Source organism: Tamandua tetradactyla, chromosome 24, assembly GCF_023851605.1.
Source record: "Tamandua tetradactyla isolate mTamTet1 chromosome 24, mTamTet1.pri, whole genome shotgun sequence".
Lineage (NCBI taxonomy): Eukaryota > Metazoa > Chordata > Mammalia > Pilosa > Myrmecophagidae > Tamandua > Tamandua tetradactyla.
In genome coordinates this window covers 36,503,594-36,530,482 of record NC_135350.1, presented here as the reverse complement: position 1 = coordinate 36,530,482, position 26,889 = coordinate 36,503,594, and the positions used below count along the sequence as shown (strand labels likewise).

Here is a 26,889-nt window from a genome sequence, read left to right as displayed (position 1 = left end):
GAATGAATATGAAATATTTATTAGTCTGACTCCGTGAACAAAATATTAAACAAAGCAAAGAAGCCCGAATTTAAAAATCATTAATCACGTAGTTTAAAATGAGTAAACCGTAAACTTTACACTATTTAAGCACTAGGTGGCGACATAGTGGTAACTGTGCCATAAGTACATTCTTCAAACCCCTTTCTCCTACATTTATTAATTATGCTTTATGTTTATAACCATAGTAAGTTTTCCAAATAAGTAAAATTATTCTATTCAGACTGTGTGAACTGTAATTGCCTATCTTCTATAAACCAAATATGTTGTTGAATTTCTACCTCAATCTTTAACTGCTGTCTAATATTCCTTCGTAGGAACCTATTGTAATTTTTTTGACAAGTCTCATATCAATGGTCATTTAGGTGTGTTTCGATTTTTCACTAATGCAAATGATTCCATAAAGAACATCCCTGAACATCTTTGCGCACTAGGGAACTATGAATGTAGTATATATTTACCTTGGGAGAAACTTCTGGTTTAAAAAAAGTGAACTTTTAAATTCTGATAAAAATTGCCCAATTGTCCTATTAAAAGATTCTGATAATTTAAACTCTAATCAACATTGTGTGAAAACTGCCAATTTCCCTTCATGTCACCATGACTGAACATCTTCTACCTTTTAAAACGTTGACAGTTGATGTAAAAAATAATTTCTTGTTTTAATTTACTATTCTTTAATTAGCAATTAGCATTGGATTTGATTCGCTTTGAAAAGTTTAGCAAGTTCTCATATTTTTTGTTTATTGACTTGCCTACCCATATTCTTTGACCATTTTTTCTGGTTTTCTTTTTAGAGGGGGTGTTTTTTGCTTTTAATTTTTCAGAGTTCTTTGTATATTATGGATATTAGTTATCAGTTTGCTATGTCTGTTGAAAATCTTTTATCCTAATCTGTCACTTATTAGTATGGATATTAGTCATCAGATTGTTATTATCTGTTGAAAATAGTTTCTTCTAGTCTGCCACTTATTGACAAGTGTTCATAATGGTGGCTTAGAGTGCACGAGTCTGGTTTTTAGATGGTTAAACTTGGTCACATTTTTCCCTCATGGCTTCTGGTTTTTGTTTTATTTTGTAAGCTTTTCTCCAAACTATAAATATATTCACCTTTATTTGATTATAATGGAATCATTGCTTTTTTTGCTCTTGTTTTTATGTTTAGTATTTTTATACACATGGAATTTATGTTTTTTAATGGCTATCCGAATGTCAACCATAATTGAATATATGTATTTTTTGTTCCATGATGAAATAGTTCCTTTATCGTGTTAGTTCCAAATATACATGGATCTGTGTATTCCTAATCCGGTCTACAGTTGACCAAATCGAAACTTTCTCATAGAAACAAATGCAATGGATCAGAGGATTATCCCCACTTCGCACCAGAGGGAAGGAGCTCAAAGAGCTGAAGGATTTGCTGAGCTCCTGAGACTTCACTGGCCAGCACCCTGGGCCTGGGAATCCATTCAGATTCCCAATTCCGTGTTCTCCCCACTCTGTGGCAAGCTAAGATTTGAGAACAGCAGGAAAATAGATCACCTTATCCTCTTTTATCTCGATTCTTTTTCAGCAACAGAGGAGTATTCAGGCTGCAGTAAATCCCCATGCCAGAACGGGGGCACGTGTATAAATGGAAGAACCAGCTTCACCTGTGCTTGTCGGCATCCTTTTGCAGGTAGCAATTGCACTGTAAAGCTCGTGGAAGAAAATGCTGTAGCTCCAGGTAAGAAAAGTACATGTATCCTTGGCTATGCTCAATGTCATAAGCAGGAACAGCTTTTGAAAATATGCATGAATAAATATTTAAACCTGCTTAATCTGGATTCATTTAAGGATTAATTCCTTTTACTTCTGAAACCTACTGAATCATGTGAAATGCTCATTTACAAGTAGGAATGTGTTTTTGTCAGTTAAATTCATATTTACATGTACTTGTTGATATCTGCAATATTGGTATACAAGGCACAGTGTGTTGAAAATCCTACTTCCCCTCCTTTTTCTTTTTCTGGCTCATGTATCTTAAACGAAAGTACAGATATTTATATATGATTGGTATAAATTTCTCCCCAAACAAGCTGTGAGGGAAATATACTTTCAATCTGTGTCAGATATGGTCATTTTAATGAGGCTTTAATAAGGGCTCAGCAGCATGACTTCCTTGAAGGTTAAGCTAATAGTGCCATTTTGACTCGGTGAGGGCAGTTAAAAAGTGCTCAAATGTATTGAGTTAGACGAGATGCCTTTTTTTGTCCGTTTGGTTTCCTGAGTATTGGTTGCTTTAGATTTACTTCAAAAGTGCACCATTCCTGATTTTTATAAAACAAGAAAATATGTGCAGCATTTAAAATGTTATTCTTAATGGCAGCAAAAAACATTTGCAATCCAGACCTTTCTTAACAATATGCTGCATAGTGAAAAGCGGGTTTTTTAGTCTATTTTAAAATATCAGCCTTTGTAAATGCATTTTGCATTAATTACATAGAAAATTGCTTTTGTCTTCTTCTCTGCGGTGCATATGACTTCATTTGGTTTCCATTTTAGCCTCTAGAAACTGTTTGACAAGGTACTGGAAAAATTGTTTCCACATCATGTCAGCCTCAATTCCTGCAAGGGGCTTTAAAACATTCTGCGTACCATAATAATCACAGAGTGCTTTGAATTCCTTTATCTCTGGGAAGAGCAAAGAAACATGCAAATTTATCTTTGAGGCATTCCTATGACAGAGGTATCAGTGTCACTTTCATTCTCTCCTGATATAAACGGAGAAACTGAGTCTCAGGCTCGAGTAATTTGAGCCAAGAGAAAAGGTGGGCATCCTGGCATGTATGTCCTTATTAAATCTGATGGATGACCTTTCTGCTTTTAATAAGACTTTTTATAGCTGAAAGAAGGATAAAGGCACAAGAAAGTAAAAAAAAAAAAAAAAGATACAAGGAAAAACAATATAAGATACAGAAGTGAGGATTAACTCTTTCCATTTTTTTTTCTCTAACAGATTTTTCCAAAGGATCTTATAGATACGCGCCGATGGTGGCATTTTTTGCATCTCATACATATGGAATGACGATACCTGGTCCCATCCTATTTAATAATTTGGATGTCAATTATGGAGCTTCATATACACCAAGAACAGGAAAATTCAGAATCCCGTATCTTGGGGTGTATGTCTTCAAGTATACCATTGAGTCATTTAGTGCTCATATCTCTGGATTTTTAGTGGTTGACGGAGCAGACAAGCTGGCATTTGAGTCTGAAAATATTAACAGTGAAATACACTGTGATAGGGTTTTGACAGGGGATGCCTTATTAGAATTAAATTATGGGCAGGAAGTGTGGTTGCGACTTGTAAAAGGAACAATTCCAGCCAGATTTCCCCCTGTTACTACATTTAGTGGTTACTTGTTATACCGTACATAAGTTACTAGGAAAGACCGACTACCACCTTTATTGAGAAACAGTAGGTGTTTTTATTTATCTTTATATGCACATCTGCTCTGTTTTTTGTTTTTTGTACATGAAATGAAACTCAATTTAAAAATCTGAGTGAAGCTGTAAGTTCATGGCTTTTTTTTTTTTTTTTTTGCATGGGTAGGCACCGGGAATCAAACCCGGGTCCGGCATGGCAGGCGAGAATGCTGCCTGCCGAGCCACCATGGCCCACCGAAGTTCATGTATTTTATAAAATTCTTTGAGTACCTTTTGGATAGTCTGTATAAGTTAGAGTTCTGCTCCTAAAAAGATTTAGTGGTACAGAAAACGAAGTGCATTTATTAGTGTAACTTTAAGTCATTTCAATGTAAAGTAGCCTAATAAAATGGTAATCACCCAATATTGTCAGTTACAGTAGTTTTTTCTTTAAAACATTTAATTTGGTTATTCCTGTGCATTTAAATAATATACAGTTCTTCAAGTCACATATTCAAATAAATTACTTAAAAACTGAGTGCTTTATTTAACTGCGATTTTTACTTCTTTGCTGTTGAGTTGATGTTTTATATATTAAATTTGATACATTAAAATTTTCCTTTGTTATCAAAATTTAGAAAGTTGAATTAGAAATGTGAAGTATGCTTAACAATTTTACTTTCTTCTTCCTGTAATTGTTGGATAAAGTTGTAATTGACAAATATTTGACCATTTTCATCCAAATCTAAGGATACATAATTGTATAATTCACCTGCCTCCTTTATACAACATTGACGGAGGAGAACAGAAAAATTCTTCCTCTAATATCCTTCCACTGCAGTACATGCAGGCTGCCTCTATTCCTAAAAGAGTACAAAATATCCCACAGTAATACCAAAGTTTATGAGGAGTCCTCACTGTGTCCCAGTTCTCTATTAAACAATTTGCATATAATATCTTATTGATTCCTCACCAAGATCATTTTTAAATGGATGCTATTATTATCACCACTTTGGTAGTTGAAGAAGCAGACATAGACAGAGATGCTAAAGAATGTGTCCAGGGTTCTCAGCTAGTAGCATAAAGGTAGGATTTGGAATCAGGCTGTCTCGTTCCAGAGCCCATTTCCATCATTTCTCTATATTGCCTCCCACAGATGTACCAAAATGTATTCAACTTATCAGTGGGCATTCAAGTTATCTCCAGTTGTTTATAACAAATCTTGTTGTAATGAGTATTCTTAAATATATATTCCTTACATATTTGACAAGTATTTCTGAAGAATAGATTACAATAGGTAATAATAAAAATAGTAATGAAATTTGTTGGATTTTTTTTGTTGTAGTAAGCAATTTCTGTGAATTAATTTATTTAATGCCTACCAGAATCCAGCAAATTAGGCAATAATATCATCCTCTTTGCACGTGTGAAAGCAGAGGCACATAGAGGGTAAGTAATTTTCCCAGTATCTTGGTAAATTAAGGAAACTTTTTAGAACAAAAGATAAACATATTTTTCAATTTCGATGAATACTATCAAATTGTCCTTAGAAAAGACTTGTACCAATCCACATCTCCATCAATATGTAAAAGAGTGCTCTTTACCCCCTACCATCCTTCATCAAAACTCAAAATCTCATTGCAGCAAACCACATTTTCCAAAAATTTGCCAAGACTGGAAAACATATCACCATGCAAAGACTTTCACATGAATGTTCATAATAGCTTAATTTGTAATAGCCAAATACCAGAAACAGTTCAACAGATGAATACTTCATCAACAGATGAACAATTCCACAAACTAGTATATTCGTGCAATAGAATACTACCCTCCAATAAGAGGAATGAACATGCTATGTGTAGATCTCACAATAATTGAGCAGAAGATTTCACACTGTAGCCTCCCGGCCTAAAAAACCGTGGCCAGCAAGGCAACTCTGCGGGGAACTCTCACGTGAGTATGGTCTATCACAAATATTGTCTATCAGAATGTCCCATGATGAGCCAAAATATCTGGGCTCAGACCTGAGCCTCCCTCACTATGAGATTCAGGCTGCTGGGAAAGAGGGTGACTTAGGAGTTGACAACTGGGAGAGTGAGTGAATGACAATTTTTTATCCTCTCATATCTGTGAGGTGTCATTTTCCAAAACATTTGAAAAGTTTTGATGCTCTCTTCAGTTCTTGCCTAAAAATTCATCACAATCTAAAATGTTTGTCATTTTATTTCTTCAAGCACTCATAGATTAAATAAAATATTCATTTTTCAAATAGATTTTTCATTCAGAATCCAGTGATTTCAGTGTACTTTTTCTTAAATATTAGTGGAACAGAAGAAAGTAAGTCATTTGACAATATTTGACATTTCATGCACAATTTAATATATTGATTTTGCAACTGGATAATTAAGATCATTTAGGATTAAATGTTATTGTGTTTGGAATTTTAATTTTTATTCTTCATATTAATGCATATTTATAGGTACAATATACACAGATACCATATTATTTCTACTAATTCAAATGAGTATCTAGATTGTAGAAATTCAGTTAAATGATATTAAATTACAAATTGCTACCAACAGTAAAGATGCATTATAGCAACTTTTTAGTTGTTCTGGTCTTGGCTTTGCTATTTTTAAGAGTCAATCAATATAACATGTGACAATTGTCGTTATCAGATTTACCCACGTAGAAACAAATTAGTTGGGATTTTAAAAAAATATCCTCCATAGGACAGCAGACTATTACATATATTATTATTTAGATTTAATGCCAAAGCTCTTCTCTCTCACCAGAACTTCCTCCCCAGCAAGTTCCCAAGTATATCAAGATCCCAATCTCAGAATTATTCACTCACCAATTATTCAATAAATACCCACTTTGTGGCAGGATGATAAATCATATACTGCAAATAAATATCAAGTAAGGCCATCTAGACAAATGCTGTCAATTTAGACGAATACATTTTCAGGAGTCAAACTGGCCTTTATTAGCCATTTGGACTCCATCGTTTTTTATGCTGCTTTAGCTGTCCACAAGCTGCTTCTGCTAGGGAGACAAGCTGTGGGAGGGCGAGCCTGAGACAGGTTGCCTGGGTCAGATTTCAATCTTCTACCTGATAGCAAAGAACTGACATACAGGCAGCCCTAAGGGTTACTCTGCTCCCTTCTGAACAGGGCCAGGGACCTCAGTGGGATTATGGGCTGACTCCACACCACATCACTTTACTGTTTAAAAACAGAAGTTTTTAAAGCTGTGTTTTCTTAGTTTGTTAGTAACTGCAACCCTTTCACTATTTCCTGGAGTTGAAGAAGGAGGAGGCTCTGCCAGTTTTTGCTAGCTCAAAGTTTCTCTGAGGGAACAGCACTCAAGCCTCTTACGGTGTCATCTTGGTCGACTCTGCCCTCAGAACAGCTTTTCCTTACTCTCTTCCACCAGTCAAAATTCTCATTTAGGAGGAATGAGCTAATAATATTTTGGCACTAAGAACGGATTCAAATAAGCCATTCAATATTTCTGTTACCTTGACTGCTTAATCCTCAAAAGGACTTGTTTTTTCATTTGCATGTTTGTCTCAAAATATAAATGTACTAATTCGATTGAATATCTAGTTTGTAGAAATTCAGTTAAATTATGGATGTGTCTACCTAAGGTTTTTTATAATGCTCTTTTCATCTAAGTTCAAGAAAATGGGTATACAAAATTACTTGATAGCTTGATACCTTGAAAGAGATCCTGAATTTTTAAAAATTGCTATGATTTATTAGCATCAAGTTTTTCACACTGAAAACTAATGAATCATATAAATAATTCCTTCATCAAAGGCAATTTTGAACTTCAGCAAAATTTTCAAAACTGTTCCTTTATCATCTGTCATTGCAAGGCAAATGTGAAGACACAATAAAGCAAAAAATGCAGGCTTGGCCTTCCCGAAGTACAGTTTAGCTGGGTTGCTCTCTCTTTTTGAAGACAGAGATGCTTGTGGCCTCAATGATTTCAACAATAAGCCACCTTATTATTAAGGACCTTCCTTTGGGTGCTTTTACCACAGCTCAATGAGAATTCTCAATGACCTATGCTGCATTTGTAGTTACAGAAAACAACAACAAAAGTAGCATTCATTTCTCTGGACTGGCATGCTAATTAAACAATATCATATTCTGGAAAAAAATCCAAATTTTGGAGTTTTTATTACTTTTATTTATGGATATTCTCATGAATTGTCAAAGCCTAGGCTTTAGTCAAAACATTTTTCCAGATACTAAGTGTGGAATGTAATATTTAGAGTTATGCTGCACATTATATTCGTAGTGTTTTTAAATATCAACCTACAGTAGAACCTAGGTATAATGTTATTACTTATTATTTAGAGTAAATCAATACTTATAACAAGCCCACTGAAAGTCACAGTGAAAATCCTACAGGACACAGACCAGGAGTGGATATTTCTCAATGTATTATTTGTATTCAGATACTTATTTGGATTTCCTATTTTCGGGAATTCAATTCAATACTGATATCAGGTCCACCTAAATTAATGGCTACATGATAAAACCTGAAGGGTGGATGTGTTTATAAATATAAAAAGTCTATTCTTTGCTTATTTTAGCCACTGTTCTAGTTTGCTAGCTGCCAGAATGCAATATACCAGAAACAGAATGGCTTTTAACAAGGGGAATTTAATAAATTGTTAGTTTACAGTTATAAGGCCAAGATAATGTCCCAATTGAAGCAAGTCTATAGAAATGTCCAATCAAAGGCATCCAGGGAAAGATATCTTGGTTCAAGGGTCTCTCTTTCATCCGAGAAGGCACATGGTTTTCTCTCTCAGCTGGAAGGGCACATGGTGAGCACAGCATCATCTGCTAGCTTTCTCTCCTGGCTTCCTGTCTCCCATGAAGCTCCCCAGGAGGTATCTTCCTCCTTCATCTCCAAAATGGTGGCTGAGGGACTCTCTGCTTCATGGTGCTGCAGCATTCTCAGCTCTCTCTGAATCTCCTTCATTCTCTAAAATGTTTCCTCTTTTATAGGACTCCAGAAATTTATCAAGACCCACCCAAATGGGTGGAGACATGTCATCACCTAATCCAGTTTAACAACCACTCATGATTAAATCACATCTCCAGGGAGATGATCTTAATACAGTTTCAAACATACAGTATTGAATAGGCATTATTCTGTCTATATGAAATGGGATTTGGATTAAAACATGGCTTTTCTAGGGGACATACATCCTTTCAAGCCAGCACAGCCACTAATGAAGAAAGTGAAGCACTAGTTTACTCTTACTAAAGATGCAATTACAGATGCTTTCTAATTTTTTAAAAAAGTTTATTTCACCCTATTTGTCTTTGTTCTCACCACCATAACCATTAACATGTTATAAAGAGGATACAAGTTTATTTATTCATCTATAAGAATGTGTGGATTAGGATTAAGGGAATTTTCCAGAAGATATATGTAGAAAAATACATTTTTTAACATAATCCAGCCATTGCTAAGAATAATTTAAGGTGACTGGATGGATAATATACATGGTTAAAAAAGGATTTAACAGAGACAAAGATAGTTATCTGCTATTTATACATCAAACATATTTGAAGAACATGTGTTTACTTTATCTTGATATCTTAAACATATTCTCATGCAAGAATTTTCATGATTTATTACAGAATAAATTTATAACAAAGAATATTCTGCAAAGACACTTCCCACAGTCTCAGTCCTTCGTTAAGTTCCCGAATTGTACCCTGGTCCCTATTCCATCACTGAAGGTAGATTTAATGAACTTCTTTAGAGCTTTTTATTCCTGCTGAGGACGCAACTAAGCAGTGTGGAAATTATGCTGTAGATGAAATTCAAAGCACCCTCCAGAGATTGAAATTATTTTATTGTGACATTCATTGCCCTTTGTGAATCTTGTCATTAAATCCTTCAATCATGATCCCATTTCATAAGCTCTAATTCTATTTCCTTTAAATTTGGGTACCCTGATAGGTCACCAGTGGGCTTTGGCCTATCACACACTCTATATTCACACAAAATATAAATTCTATTCCATGCAATGAATGGGAGCAATAAATAAAGGCCATCACTGCATTCTCTGTATATTTTTTTGGCTTTTTTTTCATCATATGTGCTATGCTCTAAATAGAACATATGCTTTGAGGGAAATTTCATCTTCATCATCACCACCAACAGCAATGCACCTATATGTCTGAAAAGCATTCACGGGTATCACAAACAAAACTTATGGTTTAAATATAAGTACATGTTAGATGTCTCTGGAGAAATATTAGTAACAAAGAACTAATTTCCATAGTCTATTCTAAAGCATAAGTGAACTAGGATGTCTATAGCACATCGTCATATTCACTGTGAAGCCACGTTCCAATCGCATATCAGCGAAGTGTCTGGCCCAGCAGGCAGTGAAAGATCATTGAGATCAATCGATGCACAGCACATCCTAGGGATGTGGCAGGAATGAGATGTCTCAACTTCTCTGGGATACTTCTAGGAATTTGCTTAATAAAATCCATTTTACTCAACCTAATGGAGACACATATTTGAAACTGTAACGACCAATCCCCAAATTCGTCTTACTTTCCTTTTGAATCTGGAGAGTTAAAATGTGACATTTGTATTTGGCTAATCTCGTTATCTTTCTTGGATAGAGATTTTAGATTTGCAATGAAAATATGACATTTTCTTAAGATATTCTCTTTCTGGGTTGTAACAACCAGCCACTATATTCTCTAACTATATCCTTAATACACTGATGCTGTTTTGCCAACAAGTTATGTCTCTTTCACTCCAATGGAAAGAATATCTTGGCAAGTCGTCTATTAGAAAACTTTACAGTGGGGCCAAAGGGTCCCAGCCTCAGGGAAAATGACCACTTTCAATGGTAAAAAATATGCAGAATTTGATCTTACTATTCTCAGGAGGAGAAAGAGGAAGAACTAGAGGGAGAGAAAGAGGAAAAGGGGGATAACTCCAAGGAAGGAAAGGGGGAAGGAAGGGAGTAAGAAGGAGAATGAGATAGAAACAGCTATGGTCTAATTGGTCAATCTTGAGAGATAGAATATAGCCAGTATAAATTAATCCTCTGGGACCAAATAAGGAGTGAGATAGTTTGAAACAATGGAAACCACCAGAAATGAAAGATGCTGGCACCATTTCATCAACTTCTTCCAGCCTAAATGATCTAAAATGAGCAGAGGTCATCTGCTATACATGGCAGGGAATCACTACTGTCTCTAGACACTCCAGTTCCCATTTTCAAAAGCCATACATTTGTCTTGAAATGATTTTAAGTCGTACATTGTCCATTGAATTCCACAAATTGTTCTCTGAATCATTTACTATCTAGCTTCATAAACCAGGAAGGAATAAGATAAAGAATACTGCCTCAATTCAAAAAATTATTTGCAGTGATGTGTTCTCTTTTTTTTTTTGTTTGAGTACTCTTGAAACTTGGCCATTTGTCCAACAATAGAAAAACTAAACACCATCATAAATTTTCATTTGTAGAATCCCAAGATTATTTCCTGGTAAAATGGTATTACCCGTATGTTTGTCATCATACTCCTTGAAATGAAATGAAGAAGTGCTTCATATTAAAACAAAAGTCATGAATAGGTGAAGTAGATTTTTGTTTTTCTTTAAATTGAGCTTCAGCTCCAGCAGTGGAATTGCTGAGTTTCTACATAGGCATTGATGCTGAATAAATGCAGGAAGTTACCAAATTATTTAAAATATCTCAGTGTTTTCTGGACTCCAAAAGTGAAAAAGAAATATTGTATGACCTTTTGCTTTTATTTTTTTTGAGTAGTGTCTTTATTTATGGCTGCCCATTTAAAATGAGACTGCTCCGAATTCAGACTCATTTAATAAAGTTTGTTCTGTGTAAATATTGATCAGAAAACAATCTGCAATAATAGGTACTTTCCTGTCTCCCAAACAGGTATTAAGAGAAAATACATTTGCACTTACAGTAGAATTTCACTGATTTCAACCTCCATCTCTTTTGGAAATGGAAAGTCTACTAATAAACAAACCAATTATATAAATAAATAAATGTGGGTTATGAAGCTTGGGAAATGAAGCTTTTTATAAAATCTCAACACATATCAGAGGCTCAATTGTTCTGATTTTTCCTTTCTAAAATATTTTATCTTATTATCCAAGGTTACACTACAATTTTTTTCGGAAGGTACAAAATGTATTATAGAAGGTACAGTATTTTCCTTTCCAACCTTTCTGTTGAAAATGGCAAAGGAATAAGGACAATTCTGTTCCTTTGGTTACACACTTTAAGTCTTACTCTGACCTCTGGATTCACCCTACTTGTTTTTCTAGGTAACATCCCACATCTCTTTGGGTGCCTCTCAAACTGTTATCATTTACCTAGCAATCATGACCGTTAAAGGCCCAGATAAATGGCATTGGCGGTGCTTACCTGAGGACTAGCCAAGTCCTGATTGCTTCTCTCCGCATTCCATTGGCAGGAACTTTTATTCATGTCTCCCCTACATCCGCTCCTTTTCTGTGAAAGCAAGCCCCAAGGCGGGACATCACCTTCTCATTACCCAACAGCTTGAGTCTCTACATGATCCTCTGAATGTCAGCATGTGAATGCCTCGTGTTGCAAGTGAAAGGAAAAGCTTTTGGTCTTCTTGCTTGCATGCTTCTGTTGCTGCTTTTTCTTCTCTCTTCTTTTTTTCCCTTTTTTTTAAAGGCAGTACTTGTGTCTGGTCCTTTCTGTCTCTTGCTTTCACCTTTGTCCTTCCTCCTTTCTACTCTTCCTTTCTTACACACATTTCCATAAACTGTAATTTAAAGAATGAGCAAGTAAAGTAATCCTACTATTTCTTCTTCCTCTTTTACTTTTTGCTGCATATTTTTTAAGGCCCAGTAGTAATCATAAGCACACTAGAGAAAGTATTACATTTTCTTTGAAATTTATTTCCATTGTATATAGCACTAAGGCAGGACTAAATATTTTCTTTGTGAAAGTATTAATACTAATGTACTGTTCCATAGGGTTCTATACGTATCTAAAACAAACCCTTCTAGATAATATATTTCAAAGAAAAAAATTATTTATATCATCATTTTAAAATTGCACCTAGTTTAATAGATGACGTCTTACATATTTACGCAAGATATTTGCCATATGCAAAGAGACATAAAATATTCAAAAAGACACAAACAAAATAAACCTGCATCTATGGAGAAAGATAGCTACCTTTATAATCATATAAATAAAAATAATACACAACTAAATAAAATTATTTATAATAATAGAGGCTGAAGAAATTCATGTGATAAATTATCCACCACACAAAAAGAAGTGTCTCAGTCAAAAAAATATCTTCATAAGTATCAGAAGGCTTTTGAATGCACAGGGTTCACATTATTGAAATCAGTCCATTTCAATTGATGAAGATTAAGCATGATGAGGGCTAGATTGTCTCAGATGAAATCACATGTGCTGACAGAACATCTGTTACAGCCTCTTTTCTTGTTCTTTTTATTGCAAATTTACAACCTATTGCAATTAAAATAACATGATTACAATTATAGACATTTTGAATAAGGATAATTTATAGACCTCTCTAAATAATCAAACCTATTTTTCAAATCATGGAAATGAACAAAAAAGAAAAAATTTCAAATCCCTCATATATATTGCTTTTCATTATAAAGAAACACTGCTTCCTGGAATCTATATTCAGGCATAACTACCACAGAAAAAAATTAAAAGAATTCCAGAATCAGACACAAGAAGTAGGCGCCTGCTTCTATATATATATATATTGGAATTTTTTCACAGGATGTTAACACTGGGTTTTCTTGTTTGAGCTATCTACAAAGTATAGCCCAATAGCTGACATAGTAGATGCTTATTTAACATTTGCTTACTGAATGTTTGATTTCACAAATAAATATGTGAGTGAAATATTCATAAGGCCATATGTTCTAGGTGCACACAAATATATGATGTTACCTGAGAAAGAAAATAGAATTTCTTTAAACAAAAACATGCCAGACAGAATTGCCTAATTTATACATGTAGGTTTATGAGACCAGTAAAAGCTATATTAAGTGCTTATAAAAAAGTCTCTGCCATAAAAATGGATTTACCTGCAATCCTCTCTGTTCAGTATAACAAATAAAATCTATGCAACTGGATAAACTACCAATAGAAAGCTAAAAAATCACGTGTAAGTTACAATTTGCTTATTTGCATGTGGTCGAAAGTTCTGATTTCACTATTTAATGAACTTATATAAGGTAGAATTTTTTTGTCAAGAACTAATCACAGATTTAGGTGCAAAATTAATCTGGCCATGCCTTTTATTTAACTTTTCTGCATCTTCTTTTCTTCACCCATAAAATAGGCATTAATTTAGTACCAACTTATTACGAGGAGTCTTATGATGACTAAATATGTTAATGCATATGAAACATTAACTAAAATGGCTAGCCCTTCTTCCTTCCAATCAAGATGGGGCAGTGAGAATATTCAGCCCCATTCCATCACCACAGAAGCTGACAGCAACCAGCAAGAATGGCAGAAGCATCTTTCTCAAAATTTCAGCAATTAAAAGATTGGAGTAACAGATTATTCTGGTTTGCTAAAGCTGACGAAATACAATATGCCAGAAACGGGCTCGTCTTCAACAGCAGGGATTTATTAGCTTATAAATTTACAAATCCAAGACCGTGAAAATGTCCAAACTGAAGTGTTAAACAAGATGATACCTTCCCTGATGACTGGTTACCAGTTAGCTTGGCTCCTCTTTCAGACAGTAAGGTACATGGCGATGTCTGTTGGTCCTTCTCTCCTGGGTTTTGTTGCTTCACCTGGCGTCTCTGTCTCTGTCTTCCTTTCTCAGTTTCTGTGTCCTTTTCTGTGAGCTTCTCTGAATTTCTTCTCTTGACTTCTTCGTGTTTCATCCCCTGATAAAGGACTCCAGTAGGAGGATCAAGACCTACCTTGAATGAGGTGGGTCATATCCCAACTGAAATAACCGAACTGAAAGTTCACACTGGTCTTAGGTCTTCACCCACAAGAATCCATTAAAAGGACATAGCCTTTTATGGACCACAAAGCAGTTTGAAATTAATACACAGGGTGAGCACTAGCTCGAGAAAAAGGCCACTTTAAAGTGGTAGAATCTTTTGGCCCACTGACTGGCACCTCCTCCATCCCCTCACCAGCTCAGTGAGAGGTGATGCATACTCCCAGAGTATTTCCCTGGTCTTAATTCTAGGGGGAGCAGAGTAATCTTGTATATACACTAGGATTATATATGTCTGGCTCAGTCTCTATGGTGGTAGCATGAGAGTCAGATCCAGGGCACTCATCACAGGGTCTTTGTCCCCAAACTTGACCTGTGTGTTAAGTGTGGCAGTTCACAGAGTTCTCTCACAGAATACTGTTGGAGTGTGGTCAATCATGGCTGCCTGAGAAAATGCACTACTGGTTGTAGAACATGCAGTACAGTGCCCAGGACCATGAGGCAACAATTATCCATGTAAATGGGGGAATTCCTAGGAACATGCATGCTCAAGATAAGCTGCACATTCAGAAAGAATCAAGGAGGCCACTTTGGCATGGAGCTGTCCTCTAAACTCATTGTATAGATATACTCTAAAGGAGAGCACTAACATAGGTCAATATGCAAACACTGGGAAAAGTGCTTTCCTTTTTCCTCCTTCTTCTGTTTTTTTCTTTTTGTTAGCTCCCGGCATTGAAGGAAACCTCTGTCATAACACTTTAAGCATAAATACGCAAAGAACAGACATCTCAGAGGTTAAGTTCCAGTGATAACAAATTAGAATATCAGAATGTCCAGGTTTCAACAAAAGATTACAAAACATACAAAGAAACAGGAAGTGGTGGTCTAGGCAAAGGAGAAATCTATAGTCATCAAATTAACTGTTTCACAGAGTGGTTGAATTCATTATAAAGAGATATCCTGAGTCAAAGAGTATTTGTGAAAGAACAACCATATTAGAACAATCTTAAAACTCATTGACAATGATGGGGGCTAGGTGAAATAATGGGGGATTAAGATGAGGCTGACTCACTTGTGGAGAATAGCAATTTGACAGAGAGAGAGAAAAAAGCACCAAGACGAGAACAGAGAAAATGTTAAAAGATAAACATGCCTTTTGTCATATGCATCTGAATACAGTAAACAAGTACATCTCAACTGTAGTAGTTAGGTTCAGGTGTCAACTTGGCCAGGTGAACGTGCTTAGTTCTGTTGCTGCGGACATGAGCCAATGGTAAGTGAACCTCATCTGTTGCTCATTACATCTGCAGTTGGCTAAGAGGCATGCCTGTTGCAATGAATGGTATTTGATTTAATTGGTTGGTACTTATATGAGAGACTCAACGTAGCGCAGCCCAAGCAGCTCAGCATACCTCAAGTCAGCACTCGCAGCTCAGCCCAGGCCCTTAGAAGGGCAGAAAGAAATCATGCCGGGGAAAGTTGTTGGGGCCCAGAGGCCTGGAGAGAAGACCAGCAGAGACCATCCTGTGCCTTCCTGCGTAAGAAAGAACCTCAGATGAAAGTTAGCTGCCTTTACTCTGAAGAACTAACGAAATAAATCCCCTTTTAATAAAAGCCAATCCATCTCTGGTGTGTTGCATTCCAGTAGCTAGCAAACTAGAACATCAACTTTATAGCACAAAAATTGAAGTACTGAAAAAATTAAGAGAAAATGGTTTTGCACTCTATATTTCCCATCTACATCTGAAAAGCAAATGTTTCATTAAGCTCTAGCAAACAGTGTGTTTTGGGAAAAGGCCAGATACTTAAAATAAGAGCATAGAAAAAGGAAGATATAATAAAATATGAAATTATTTTCTGAAACTCAGATGACAAATAAATTTCTACTTATCTCTATATTATACAATCAAGTAAACATTTTGTTTCATTTGGAGTTGAAAGTAATAACGTCGATATGAACTCTAGCATGAATGTTTAGAGGTTGAAACTATTTTTGTTATATAAAATATCTGAATTTAGAAAAATCACAATCATAGTATTACTATTGTTCTCATGTATTTATCAACTTTGACTGTAATAAATATTGGAAAAGGGGTCATTCTTATTGTGCAATATGAATAATCAAATCACTTGTTAGGTATAGCAGTATGAATCTCAGTCCACAAATGCAAGTGTCAAACCTCCTTCTCTTTCTCCTAAGGCTGGTCCCCTAAACCCAGATCTAATTCCTGAATGCCTGATCCTTTCTAGGATGTGCAATGTTCTGAGAAATGAAATCCAGTCACTCCTACCAATCCTCATTCCCCCATCTGCTTTCCTCTTATGCCTGCTTCTCTCTTCAGGGAGCAGCTCCACCAAGCAGAGGGCTTTCTAGATACTTGGGAATAAAAATTACTTCAGCTAATTTGGTCTATTCATATTTTGTCATGAATTAAGAGACATTACAGGTGATAGATATGCAGTCATATGAGGTAGGTATTTTTAAATAATTCCAAAATATCATTTTATGTGCTATAGTATGCAATCATAGCACTTAAGTCACAGAATGGGCTTTTCTATTACTTCATTACTGTTACAGGGGTATCTTAGACTATTGGACAAAATAAATTTAACTTTGTAATAACAACAAAATCTTCTGCCACTACTCAGGGGCAAAGCCAAGAAGTCACCTATAAAGCCTTTAGTTCCATTCTCTGCACAATCCCCAAGAGCCCCTCCACCCTCACCCAAATAATCAACCTTCTGAGTGTGATAGCTGGAGCTTCCAGTTATGTCTTAGTGTCCCTTAAACAGTGACTGCCTTAAGACCCTCCATTTTACAGAGCTTGAAGCGATCACCTTTGCCACTTGAATTCTGTACTATGTTTTTTATGTATAAGTACAATAAATTTTTTTAAAATATGAAAAAAATGGAAGTATCCGTGCATACTTTTGGGGGTAAAAATGGAAGTATCAGTGCATAGTTGTTTTGGGTTTTTGTTTTGTTTTGTTTTTTTGTTTTTCTGCATAGGCAGGCACTGGAAATCAAACCTGGGTCTCCGGCATGGCAGGTAAGAATTCTGCCACTGAGCCACCATCACACTGCCCCATAGTTATTTTTTATAGTAAGGAAAAGATAACTCCTTCATTTAAAAAAAATCAATAAAAAGAAAATTTTCCCATGTTGGTTTTGAAAATGATTAAATCAATTTTACAATTAAAAGCCCATAAATGTTGAAAACCTGAGGGAGAACAGAATAGTAACTCTACCATTGTACGTCATAGCCCTTGACCTCCCAGAAATCTTAGCAGCCAGTTTTTCAATTCCTTTTTCCTCTGGGAAGAAAGAAGTCAGAAAACATACTTGTGCAATTTAGCTACTGTGCAAGATTCAGTTACTTTAACAGTAGAAATTGAAAGAGAAGAGTGTTTCCTGGAGGTGGTCTGGGGAGGAGAAGGGGTGGGGTGGAAGATGACTGAATAGGGCATATTAAACTTCTGGGCAATAAAATGGATGTCCTAATAATGATCCTTTAACTTCTAATAGAGGAATAACAGAACAAAAAGCCAGATTACAACAAGTAACCAAGGCATTTCAGTGCTAGGGGGTGAAATAATAGGACGTATGAGAAAAGCTAGATGGATAGATCTGGGGACGGATAGGTGGTGCAGATTCTTGGCCAGTATCATTCCTGGGTTGAGGATGAGCAGGACGGACATAGAAGAGTTCATGGACAATATTCTCCTTCTTGTTTTGTTTTAGTACACTGGGCATCGGCACTACCTATTAGTTGGTATTATAATAATGAATTTAGCTATAAAAATTGCGCTTAATATAGGGGCTCCATAGAAATCTCTGTTGAGAGGTAGGTTTCAAAATATAGGTTTATATTTTGCAGATTAACTTCTGCTGTATCAGTGTATTAGACTTCAAGGCCTATTTTATTGGAGAACATTTAGATGTATCTAAGTAACACATCTCATGCCCAGTGCAAGAATCACTTCCCAGATATCTTAGCTATGATTATCCCATCTTCAATACTGTATCAGACAGGAGGTCATTACATAAGGAGAAGTCCATTCTATTTGAGTACACATTTAATTACTGTAGACATTTTCCCTATATTGAACTAAAATATTTTCTTTGTGATTTCCACAAGTTAGTTTAGTTCTGTCATGGTGAGTTATATACACAATAATTTCAATGGTCTTGCTGCTGCTTGTCAATACCCCTTTTAAAGAGTCTCCTGCAGAAGGTAACGTTCTGCTCTGAGTATGGCCACTGGGACAGAAAAGGGGACTTTTCGTATCCCTCGGGTGGGATAGGATGCTTCTAGTAATCAAATCAGGGTAAATAACTGAAAATGATGTTATAATGTGTGGAGTCAAGTCAAATAGAGGAACAGAATGCAAGAGACTACTGATTTGTTCTTTGGAAATATGTTATAATTCTTCACAATTCTTGAAACTGAACCACAGTAAGGGGCTGATTTCTTTGTGTGCTAGGAAAACCTTGATCTGAGTTGTTGGAGGGAGAATGGCAGATCTGACATACCCGAAGGAAGTCAGGTCAACTCAGTTGTCATGGGGGAGGATGCTCAGAGGCTTCTGACTTAGAGGAGTTGTCAGGGGTGGCAGGTTCCTGACATTGAGATTGCCAATGTCTACTCCTCAATACTTTCTGTTTCCCTGGAAGTATTACTCAAGGATCACTGGGGGACTGCCGGCACAGTTCCCTACTTTCATAGCAGTTGAGATCTAAAATAGGCCTAGAACCATCTCACATTACCTGAGGCATTCTATAAATAAAAATTAATCACTGAGCTTAATAGTAAGCTTTAGAAACTGTCATCAAACATATATATAATTAATATGTGATATATATATATACAATATATATATGGTTAAAGTATTCTACAGCATTGTATCTATAACTTATCTATATTTATAAACTTTCTCAATGGGTGAATCCCACTTGGAGAGATGATATGAAGAGAAATATCTCTTATTAATAGCAACATATAAATCTTTAAAATGAATATTTGTCTATATTTTTCTATGTGAATTAGAACAAAAGTACAGAATGAAAAAAAAATCCACTCCTCTTGGATAGCGTATGTGGGATGTAATAAAACCACTGTCCCATCAAGCAATTTGCCTTTTCCAGCCAAGAGTATTTTCGAAAGTGCTGACAACACACACACACACACAATTTCCTCCAAACTAACAATCTTAATGAGAAATTTCTGTGTTGTGATATTCCCACAGCATGATGGTGCCTCTCTCAGAGTATTGTAGCAATCATTTGCTCATTTATGCTGATAACAACATGCTGCCAACTTCCACTTTGTTGGACCTGTCTATTGTATTTTTTTTTTTTTTAAGAGAGAGGGAGGAAAGGAAGGAAAGACAGAGAAGGAAGGAAGGATGGAAGAAAGGGAAACATCTTTAAACATTTTCTTGTTTTATTATATTTTGTTTGTTTGTTTGTTTTTTACATGGGCTGGGGCCGGGAATCGAACCGGGGTCCTCCGGCATGGCAGGCAAGCACTCTTGCCCGCTGAGCCACCGCGGCCCGCCCCTGTCTATTGTATTTGACAGACTTGATCATGAGTCCTCACATTCTTATATGGTATATGCTATTGCCTTAAATAAGGCCTATTCTGTGCTTATGCATCGTATAGTATCTCATTGTTAATATTGCCAAGCATTTTCCTATTCATTTCAAACATGCTATTAAGACCCATGGATATTTAATTCTTGAATAAAGGCATCTTTGGAATTCTTGAATCTAAGCTGTATTCTTCCTTCTAAGACCATCATTCTGAAGTACAGTTTTAGTTGACATTGTTATGCTGATGATATATGCTTATTTTTTATCTCTCAAAAAGCAATTTAAAAATCGATTAAGTATCTGAATGTCATTTGTAAGGTAAAAATTTTGCCTCCATCCATCATCTGAACAGTGCTTTTTATTTCTCATTTTTATGAAAGTTGTATTTATTCCAAAGCTATATGGAGATTTGGATTTATGTATTTAGTAACAGTAGGAAACGTTGCTGAATGTTTATAGTTCAGGCTGCCAGTAATGTGGTACTTTTCTTCTTATTTCAACTGTGACATTTTAGAATATTCACTATTCTGAACTAGATGTCAGAGGTAAGTTATGAACTATGTCTACTTCATGCCAAAATCCACTCTCTCTTACTATGCTATACTTTGTAACAAATGTTTCATTTAAAAAAATTGTGATTGGATCTGATTGGGTTTTGCATTTAAAGATTCACTATTTTGAGGCTTACGGTATTCAACTAGGTGTTTTAAAATAGTTATTTAAACTCATTCATCTTGTTCTCAGATGATTAAAATCAATCATTAAAAATGATTATGTAAGCTCTATCATAATGGAAAGATGTTGGTATATTGTTTGATACTAAAATTAATAATTGGTGAATATAAAAAATAACATTAGGAAAAGCAATGTGGGAATGATATTCTTAATATATTTATTCACAAAATAATTTATATTTTGGACATATAAAGAAATCCTACAATGTTAAATTTATGACCCATGGTGTCCACAAAGAAAATATCAGAGAATATGCAAACCCAGAGAGACAGAAAACAGAATACAGGTTACCAGGGGCAGAGAATGGGGGAATGGAGAGTGAATTCATAGCAGGTTTAGGATTTCTGTTTTTGGTTATGGGAAAGTTATAGGAATGAATGGTGGTGATGGTACTGAAAATAAAGGGTTTGATTAATCCCGCTGAATGGTATATGCATGGGAAAGGTTGAAATGGAAAAGTTTATGCTGGATACATGTTTCCAAATTGAAAAAAAAGAGAGCAACTAAAAAAAGACAATGATAACTAAATGCAATATGTTATTCTAATAACGGAGAAGAAAAGGCTCAAGGGATATTACTGGGACACATGAAAAAATTGAAATGTCAACTGTGAGTTTTATATCAATTTTAAATTTCTTGAACGTGAGAACTGAACTCAAAGTGGTTACATAAATGAATATTCTTGTTCTTATGAAATGTACATGCTAGTATTAAATGTTTAAGGAGTATGATATATACAACTTATGCTCAAGTGCTCAGAAAATGGGTAAATAGATGAATCATTGGGTGGGTGGGTGGGTGGATGGATGGATGCATGGATGGATGGATAGAATGATATAGCAAATGTGGCAAAATGTTAAAACTGGCGGATCTGGGTATCTGAGGAAGGGGGGTGTTGATTTCTCTCTATGGGTTTTGGATCACTTTTGCAACTGTCTTGAAATTTTAACATTACTTCAAAATAAAAAGTTTAATAAAAAAAAGAACTGCAAATCAATAAGAAAAAAAAAGAAATTTTAGCATCCATCTTAATGGGTCTTGAAAAAGGATAGCCAAAGACCAATGACCATATGAAAAAATGCTCAACACCAGAGAAATGCAAAATAAAAGCACAATGAAATATGAGTATGCAATAAATGGATTGTTAAAAATAAAATGATGGAACATAAGTATTGGTAAGTGTATAGACAATGGAACTCTCAATACTGCTGCTGGGAGGGTAAATTGGTTCAATCATTTTGGAAAGCGTATAGCAATGTCTATTGAATATATTCCTGCCCTATTCCCAGCATGTTTTCTAATAGGTATATATCTATTAGAAATGAATCCATTTTTCCCTCAAAGGCTATGTACTAGAATATAGTATTCTTAGTAATCATATGAACAACGGTCCCTATAAGAAACTGCATAAATGGCAACTGAAGGCAGAATAGATACATACATTGAAGTATATTCAAAGAATGGAATACTATGCTACAATGAGAATGAACAATCTACATCTGTATGTGATATATTTTTATTTTAGAAAAGTTTTATGGATGATTCTCACAAACCCTGTTTAATGAAAGAAGCCAAGCACTGAATAGTACATATTGTATGATTCTATTTAAACAAAGTACACAAGCAGACAAAATAAGTCTTGCCATTAGAAGTTGGGATGGGGTTACCCGGGAGGTGGGGGGGTGGGTAGTGATTAGAAGGGAGCACAGTGGGGGCTTCTGAGATTTCCATGGTGTTCTGTTTCTTGCACATGTGTGTTTAGTACACTTTTGGGTTGTATATATTATGATTATACTTCAATAAATAAGAAAATAAATAGAATTCAAATACTTCTAGGAAGATCTCAAGACCAGAACCATTCTACCAGCTTAGAGGAGGGCCAAGTGCAGATGAATGAACACTAAAAGTATCTTCCAACCTGACAATCTCTGTCTGTCTAGAGATAGTCAGAGGCCCTAGAACTTGACCCAGGTCACCAGATCACACTCTTAATATTGAACTGCCTGACATGGTGAGATATATGCAAAGCCATTTTCTCCTTTAGAAAGGAGAATATACACATGCACACAAACATTTATACACAAACACTCATACATATATACATACACATATGCATATATATACATACACATATGGAGAGAAAGCATATAAAATGACACATTCTAAGAATTTTCCTAAGTGCAAAAGTTAGAATCAAAATGAGGTATTTCTCAAAGTTCATCTTTCAAACAACGCATGGTGGGGTTGAATGAGTTGATATTTGGAAAGGCCATCTCACTAAAATTCTGAAGAATTTTAAATTTTAAATTTTGAAATGCCGAGAGCCCTGGGCTTCTCAATATCTAACTCTGATTGGTTCTAACGTTTTACTATATGCAATGTTTTTTACTTAAAAAGTAAAAGCAGTCATTTGTGCCTATTATGACACTGACCTAATCTCCAAATTCTGCCACTTACACTACAATCCACCATGACCTTGCTGACCTTCTCCATTCCTTTCCCCCCAGCTCGCCCTCTGCCTGCCCCACATTTCCTAGTTACTGATAGTCCAGTTGGACACTTGGTTCTCCAATTCACTGAACAAATATTTCTTAGAAACGTATTCTTTCTCTGTTTCTCTTCATTACAAATCTCTCAAAGAGTTTTCTGCATACACTGTCGTCTTTAATTCTTCACCTCCCTTACACTCTTCAGTCTGCTCAGGTTTGGTGAAACTGTTTTCCTCAAGATCATGAACATCCTCCATAATGCCAAATACAAGGGACACTTCTCTCTCCTTTTCTTACTTCACCCCTTATGCTGCATTGGATAGTGTTGATCTTACTTGATTGTGAAACAAGTTCCTCATTTGACTTCCACATCACCATGTTCTCCTCCTTACACCATTGTTTCACACTCTGCATCTTCTACATCTCTTCTTCTGACCTCTAAAATTTAGACTTACACAAAGCTGAAGCTTGATTCCTATTACTTTCTATCTTTACCCATTCAACTGAGATGATCTATTCCTGTGACTTTAAATGTCTTCTTATTCTGATGTCTCCCTGACATATATCTGAACTTCAGATTTTCAAAACCAACTGCCAGATTCATCTTGAACATCAAAGGGCATCTGAAATTTAAATTGTGCAAAACAGACTGTACTTTTCTACTTCCACCTGCCTTTCCCATCTGTTCCTTCTCCAATGCTCCCTATCTTTGTAAATGGTACCACTATCTACCAAGTTGCTGCAATTAGAAATATGAAAGTTATCCTTAATACTTCCTTTTTCATCAGCTACCATGTGTATTCCATTCTCTAATTTTGTACATCCCATTTCCAAAATATACTTTCTATTTAAACATTTCTCTCTATCTCCACTGCTACCATTGTCTCTAGGCCTGGGCTTCAAACTGACCTACTACTTCCAATCTTGTCTGTTTCCAATCCATTCTCTCCATAGCAGCTAGGATGATCTTCAGATAAGTTTGCTTCCCTGCTTTAAAAACTCTAAATTTCCCTAAACATTTTTCTTAATAAATATAATCCATGTGCAACCTAGCTCTTCCTTGTTTCATCAAACTCATCTCAAACTCTCCAAGCCCTCAGGCTTTCCTTCAACTCCTTTAAATTCCTTTAGAACTCCAATATTTTCCTCACTTCATAGTATGCAGACTAATATTTCCTTCTGCATGGAACACTCTGCCACCCAACTCCAATTATTCCCGTGCTGTGATTTCCAGTTTTGGTTTCAGCTTACATTTCACCTCTTTAGAGAAATCATCACTGACCACCAAATGGCAATATAAAAATGAAACAGTCTCTCCAATTATTCTCCATCAGGTCACTCTGCTTATTTCCTTCAGAGCACTTAGGGCGTGTTTCATCAATTTCTTAATGTACTTATGATTGACCTGTTTCCCTTACTACATTGCAAGTTTTATGGGGGATGGGACCACATAGTTTCGTTTTTATTATATTTTGTTTTTAACTTTATTTTATTTCTATTAAAGTTTTACATGCACAGACATATTAAAAGGCAAATAAATGCGTACATTTTGTAACAATAAAACTGCAATCCCTGGACACTGTCAGCTTTTTCCCCCTCTTCCATAGGCAATGAGCTTCATCCCTTTTAACTGTCTCCTATGGTACTATCTCCACAGTTTTCAAGTGCGTACTTGTATTGCTGCTTCTTGATTTTTCAGTTTTAGCAATTGTCCTATCATTTCTTACTCTGAAAGATGAGCATCGAACTCTCCTTCTTCTCCTAGGCCCTACAAACCATCCACCCTTCCTGACACCCAGCTTCCCTAACTATTTTGCTTGGTTAAAGTAGTAGATTATGTTTACATTATGATGATTATGCAAATAGTAGTCACAGATGAGTTTTCTCTGGAGTTAAAAATTATCTTGATTTTTGTTTGTTTGCTTCCTTAGTTTTCTGTGTACTCATCACTAATTCAATCTCAACCCCTTTGCCAATTGTTTAAATCTCTCCCTAAGATAAGACTCCTGAGTCACTCTACCACTTTGATTTTTCTGAGAATATCTTTCCTTCAGCCTTCTCTGACTCCAACCTATTTTCATCACACTTTGTGTACATCTATCATGCTGGGGCTCTTCTTATACCCTTACTGGGGATTCTCTTCACTTCTGTTCAGACTGAATTTAGTCCATGTCTTCCTCTTTCTTGATTTAGTCCCTCATATTTTAACGGGGCATAGTCTCCAGCTGCCTGAGAAAGAAGCTTTTGTTACTCTGGTTAACTAGAAATACCTTTATTCTATCCTATTCCTGGACTTTGGTGGATTGATCTAGAATTCTTAATTTAAAGTCATTCTTCCTTTAGCATTTTTAGCATGATGATCCATCACCTTGTTATCTTCCAAGATAAGCTCACCATCATTCTGAGCCAGGGAGTTCCAGGAAGAGAAGCTCACCATCATTCTGAGCCAGGGAGTTCCAGGAAGATGGCCAAATCAGCCCTGCTCCACGGAAAAGTTAGAGAAGGGACAGGAAGGCGACTAAGACAGCAATTCAAGAGTGCAACTAACCTGCAGAGCTTTCTGCACCGCATGAGGCAGCCCTGGTTGCAGAGGCCGGAGACCTGAGAAACAGAAAGCTGGGGCCCAGCACAGAAGTGCAGAACCCACAGGAGCACACAGATGGAAGCTGGGGACTCGGAAATAAGCCAGGCAAGTTCCTTGGACACACTACCCTCACCAGTTCAGCCCCATGACCTGCAACTCACCCCACACCCCATGTACCCAAACCCCATCACTCATCCCCCACTCCCCACACTCCACACACCCCCCAGCACACCTACCCACCCCACAACCCCACCCTTAGTGCAGCCCAACCCACCTCTCCTGCACCCCTCCTCAGCACTAACTCTCCCTCCCTGATCCTTGCAGGGTGTTGCTAACGCATAAAGGTTGTGGGCACTAACCTCCATACCTAGGCTAGCCCCTCCCCCTACCCGCAGTGTCGCACAACCTCACCCCACCTGCCCACCAGCTCTGCACATCAGTGTATGGCACTCCTAGATCCACGCATGTACACGGCCCCCAATCACGTCACTCAGCTCTGGGAACCTCAGTTTAAGAAACTCCTAAACCTGTGCATGCAGACGCCCCTCAGCCTCACTTCCCAGCTCTGAGAAAGCACTGATCTGCACAGCCGAGTCACATCTGCACCCAGCCCACAAGGCATAATGCCGACCTGCTGCCACAGCTCTATGCATATGCTCAAAGGGCCCCAAGCACACCAGGATTACGCCCCCCAGACCTGTGCACCCCACGGCTACATCCTCCCTGGCCACTGGGTGCCCACGTTCACAAGCACCAACACAACATCCCCAACCTGTGCCTATACCTGACCTGAAGCAAATCAAAGCACTGTTGTGCCCCACCCCATACTCTGCTCCCTACTGCATGTCCATCCCACAAGTGTAAGGTTTTAGACTACTGAAAGAAATCAACTCCCAAATTAAATCAATCAAAATATTTACATGCAGCAAAAACAACAGGAGATCACTAAGCATATCACAAGGCAGACAGAAATAGCTCTGCCTAACAACCAAATTAAAACACCAGGGGAGA

At 36.4% G+C, this 26,889-nt stretch overlaps 1 protein-coding gene across 1 annotated transcript in view; it reads left to right on the top strand.

Moving 5' to 3' along the window:
* The window catches only part of MMRN1 (multimerin 1), a 90,378-nt gene extending 86,507 nt beyond the window's left edge, over nt 1-3,871 (top strand). The window contains exons 8-9 of the mRNA XM_077142864.1: nt 1,613-1,765; nt 3,038-3,871. Of these exons, the coding sequence (XP_076998979.1) occupies nt 1,613-1,765; nt 3,038-3,459 (575 nt within the window). The 3' untranslated portion in view covers nt 3,460-3,871. The remainder of the gene's footprint in view (nt 1-1,612; nt 1,766-3,037) is intronic.
* The last annotated feature ends 23,018 nt before the right edge of the window (nt 3,872-26,889 follow it).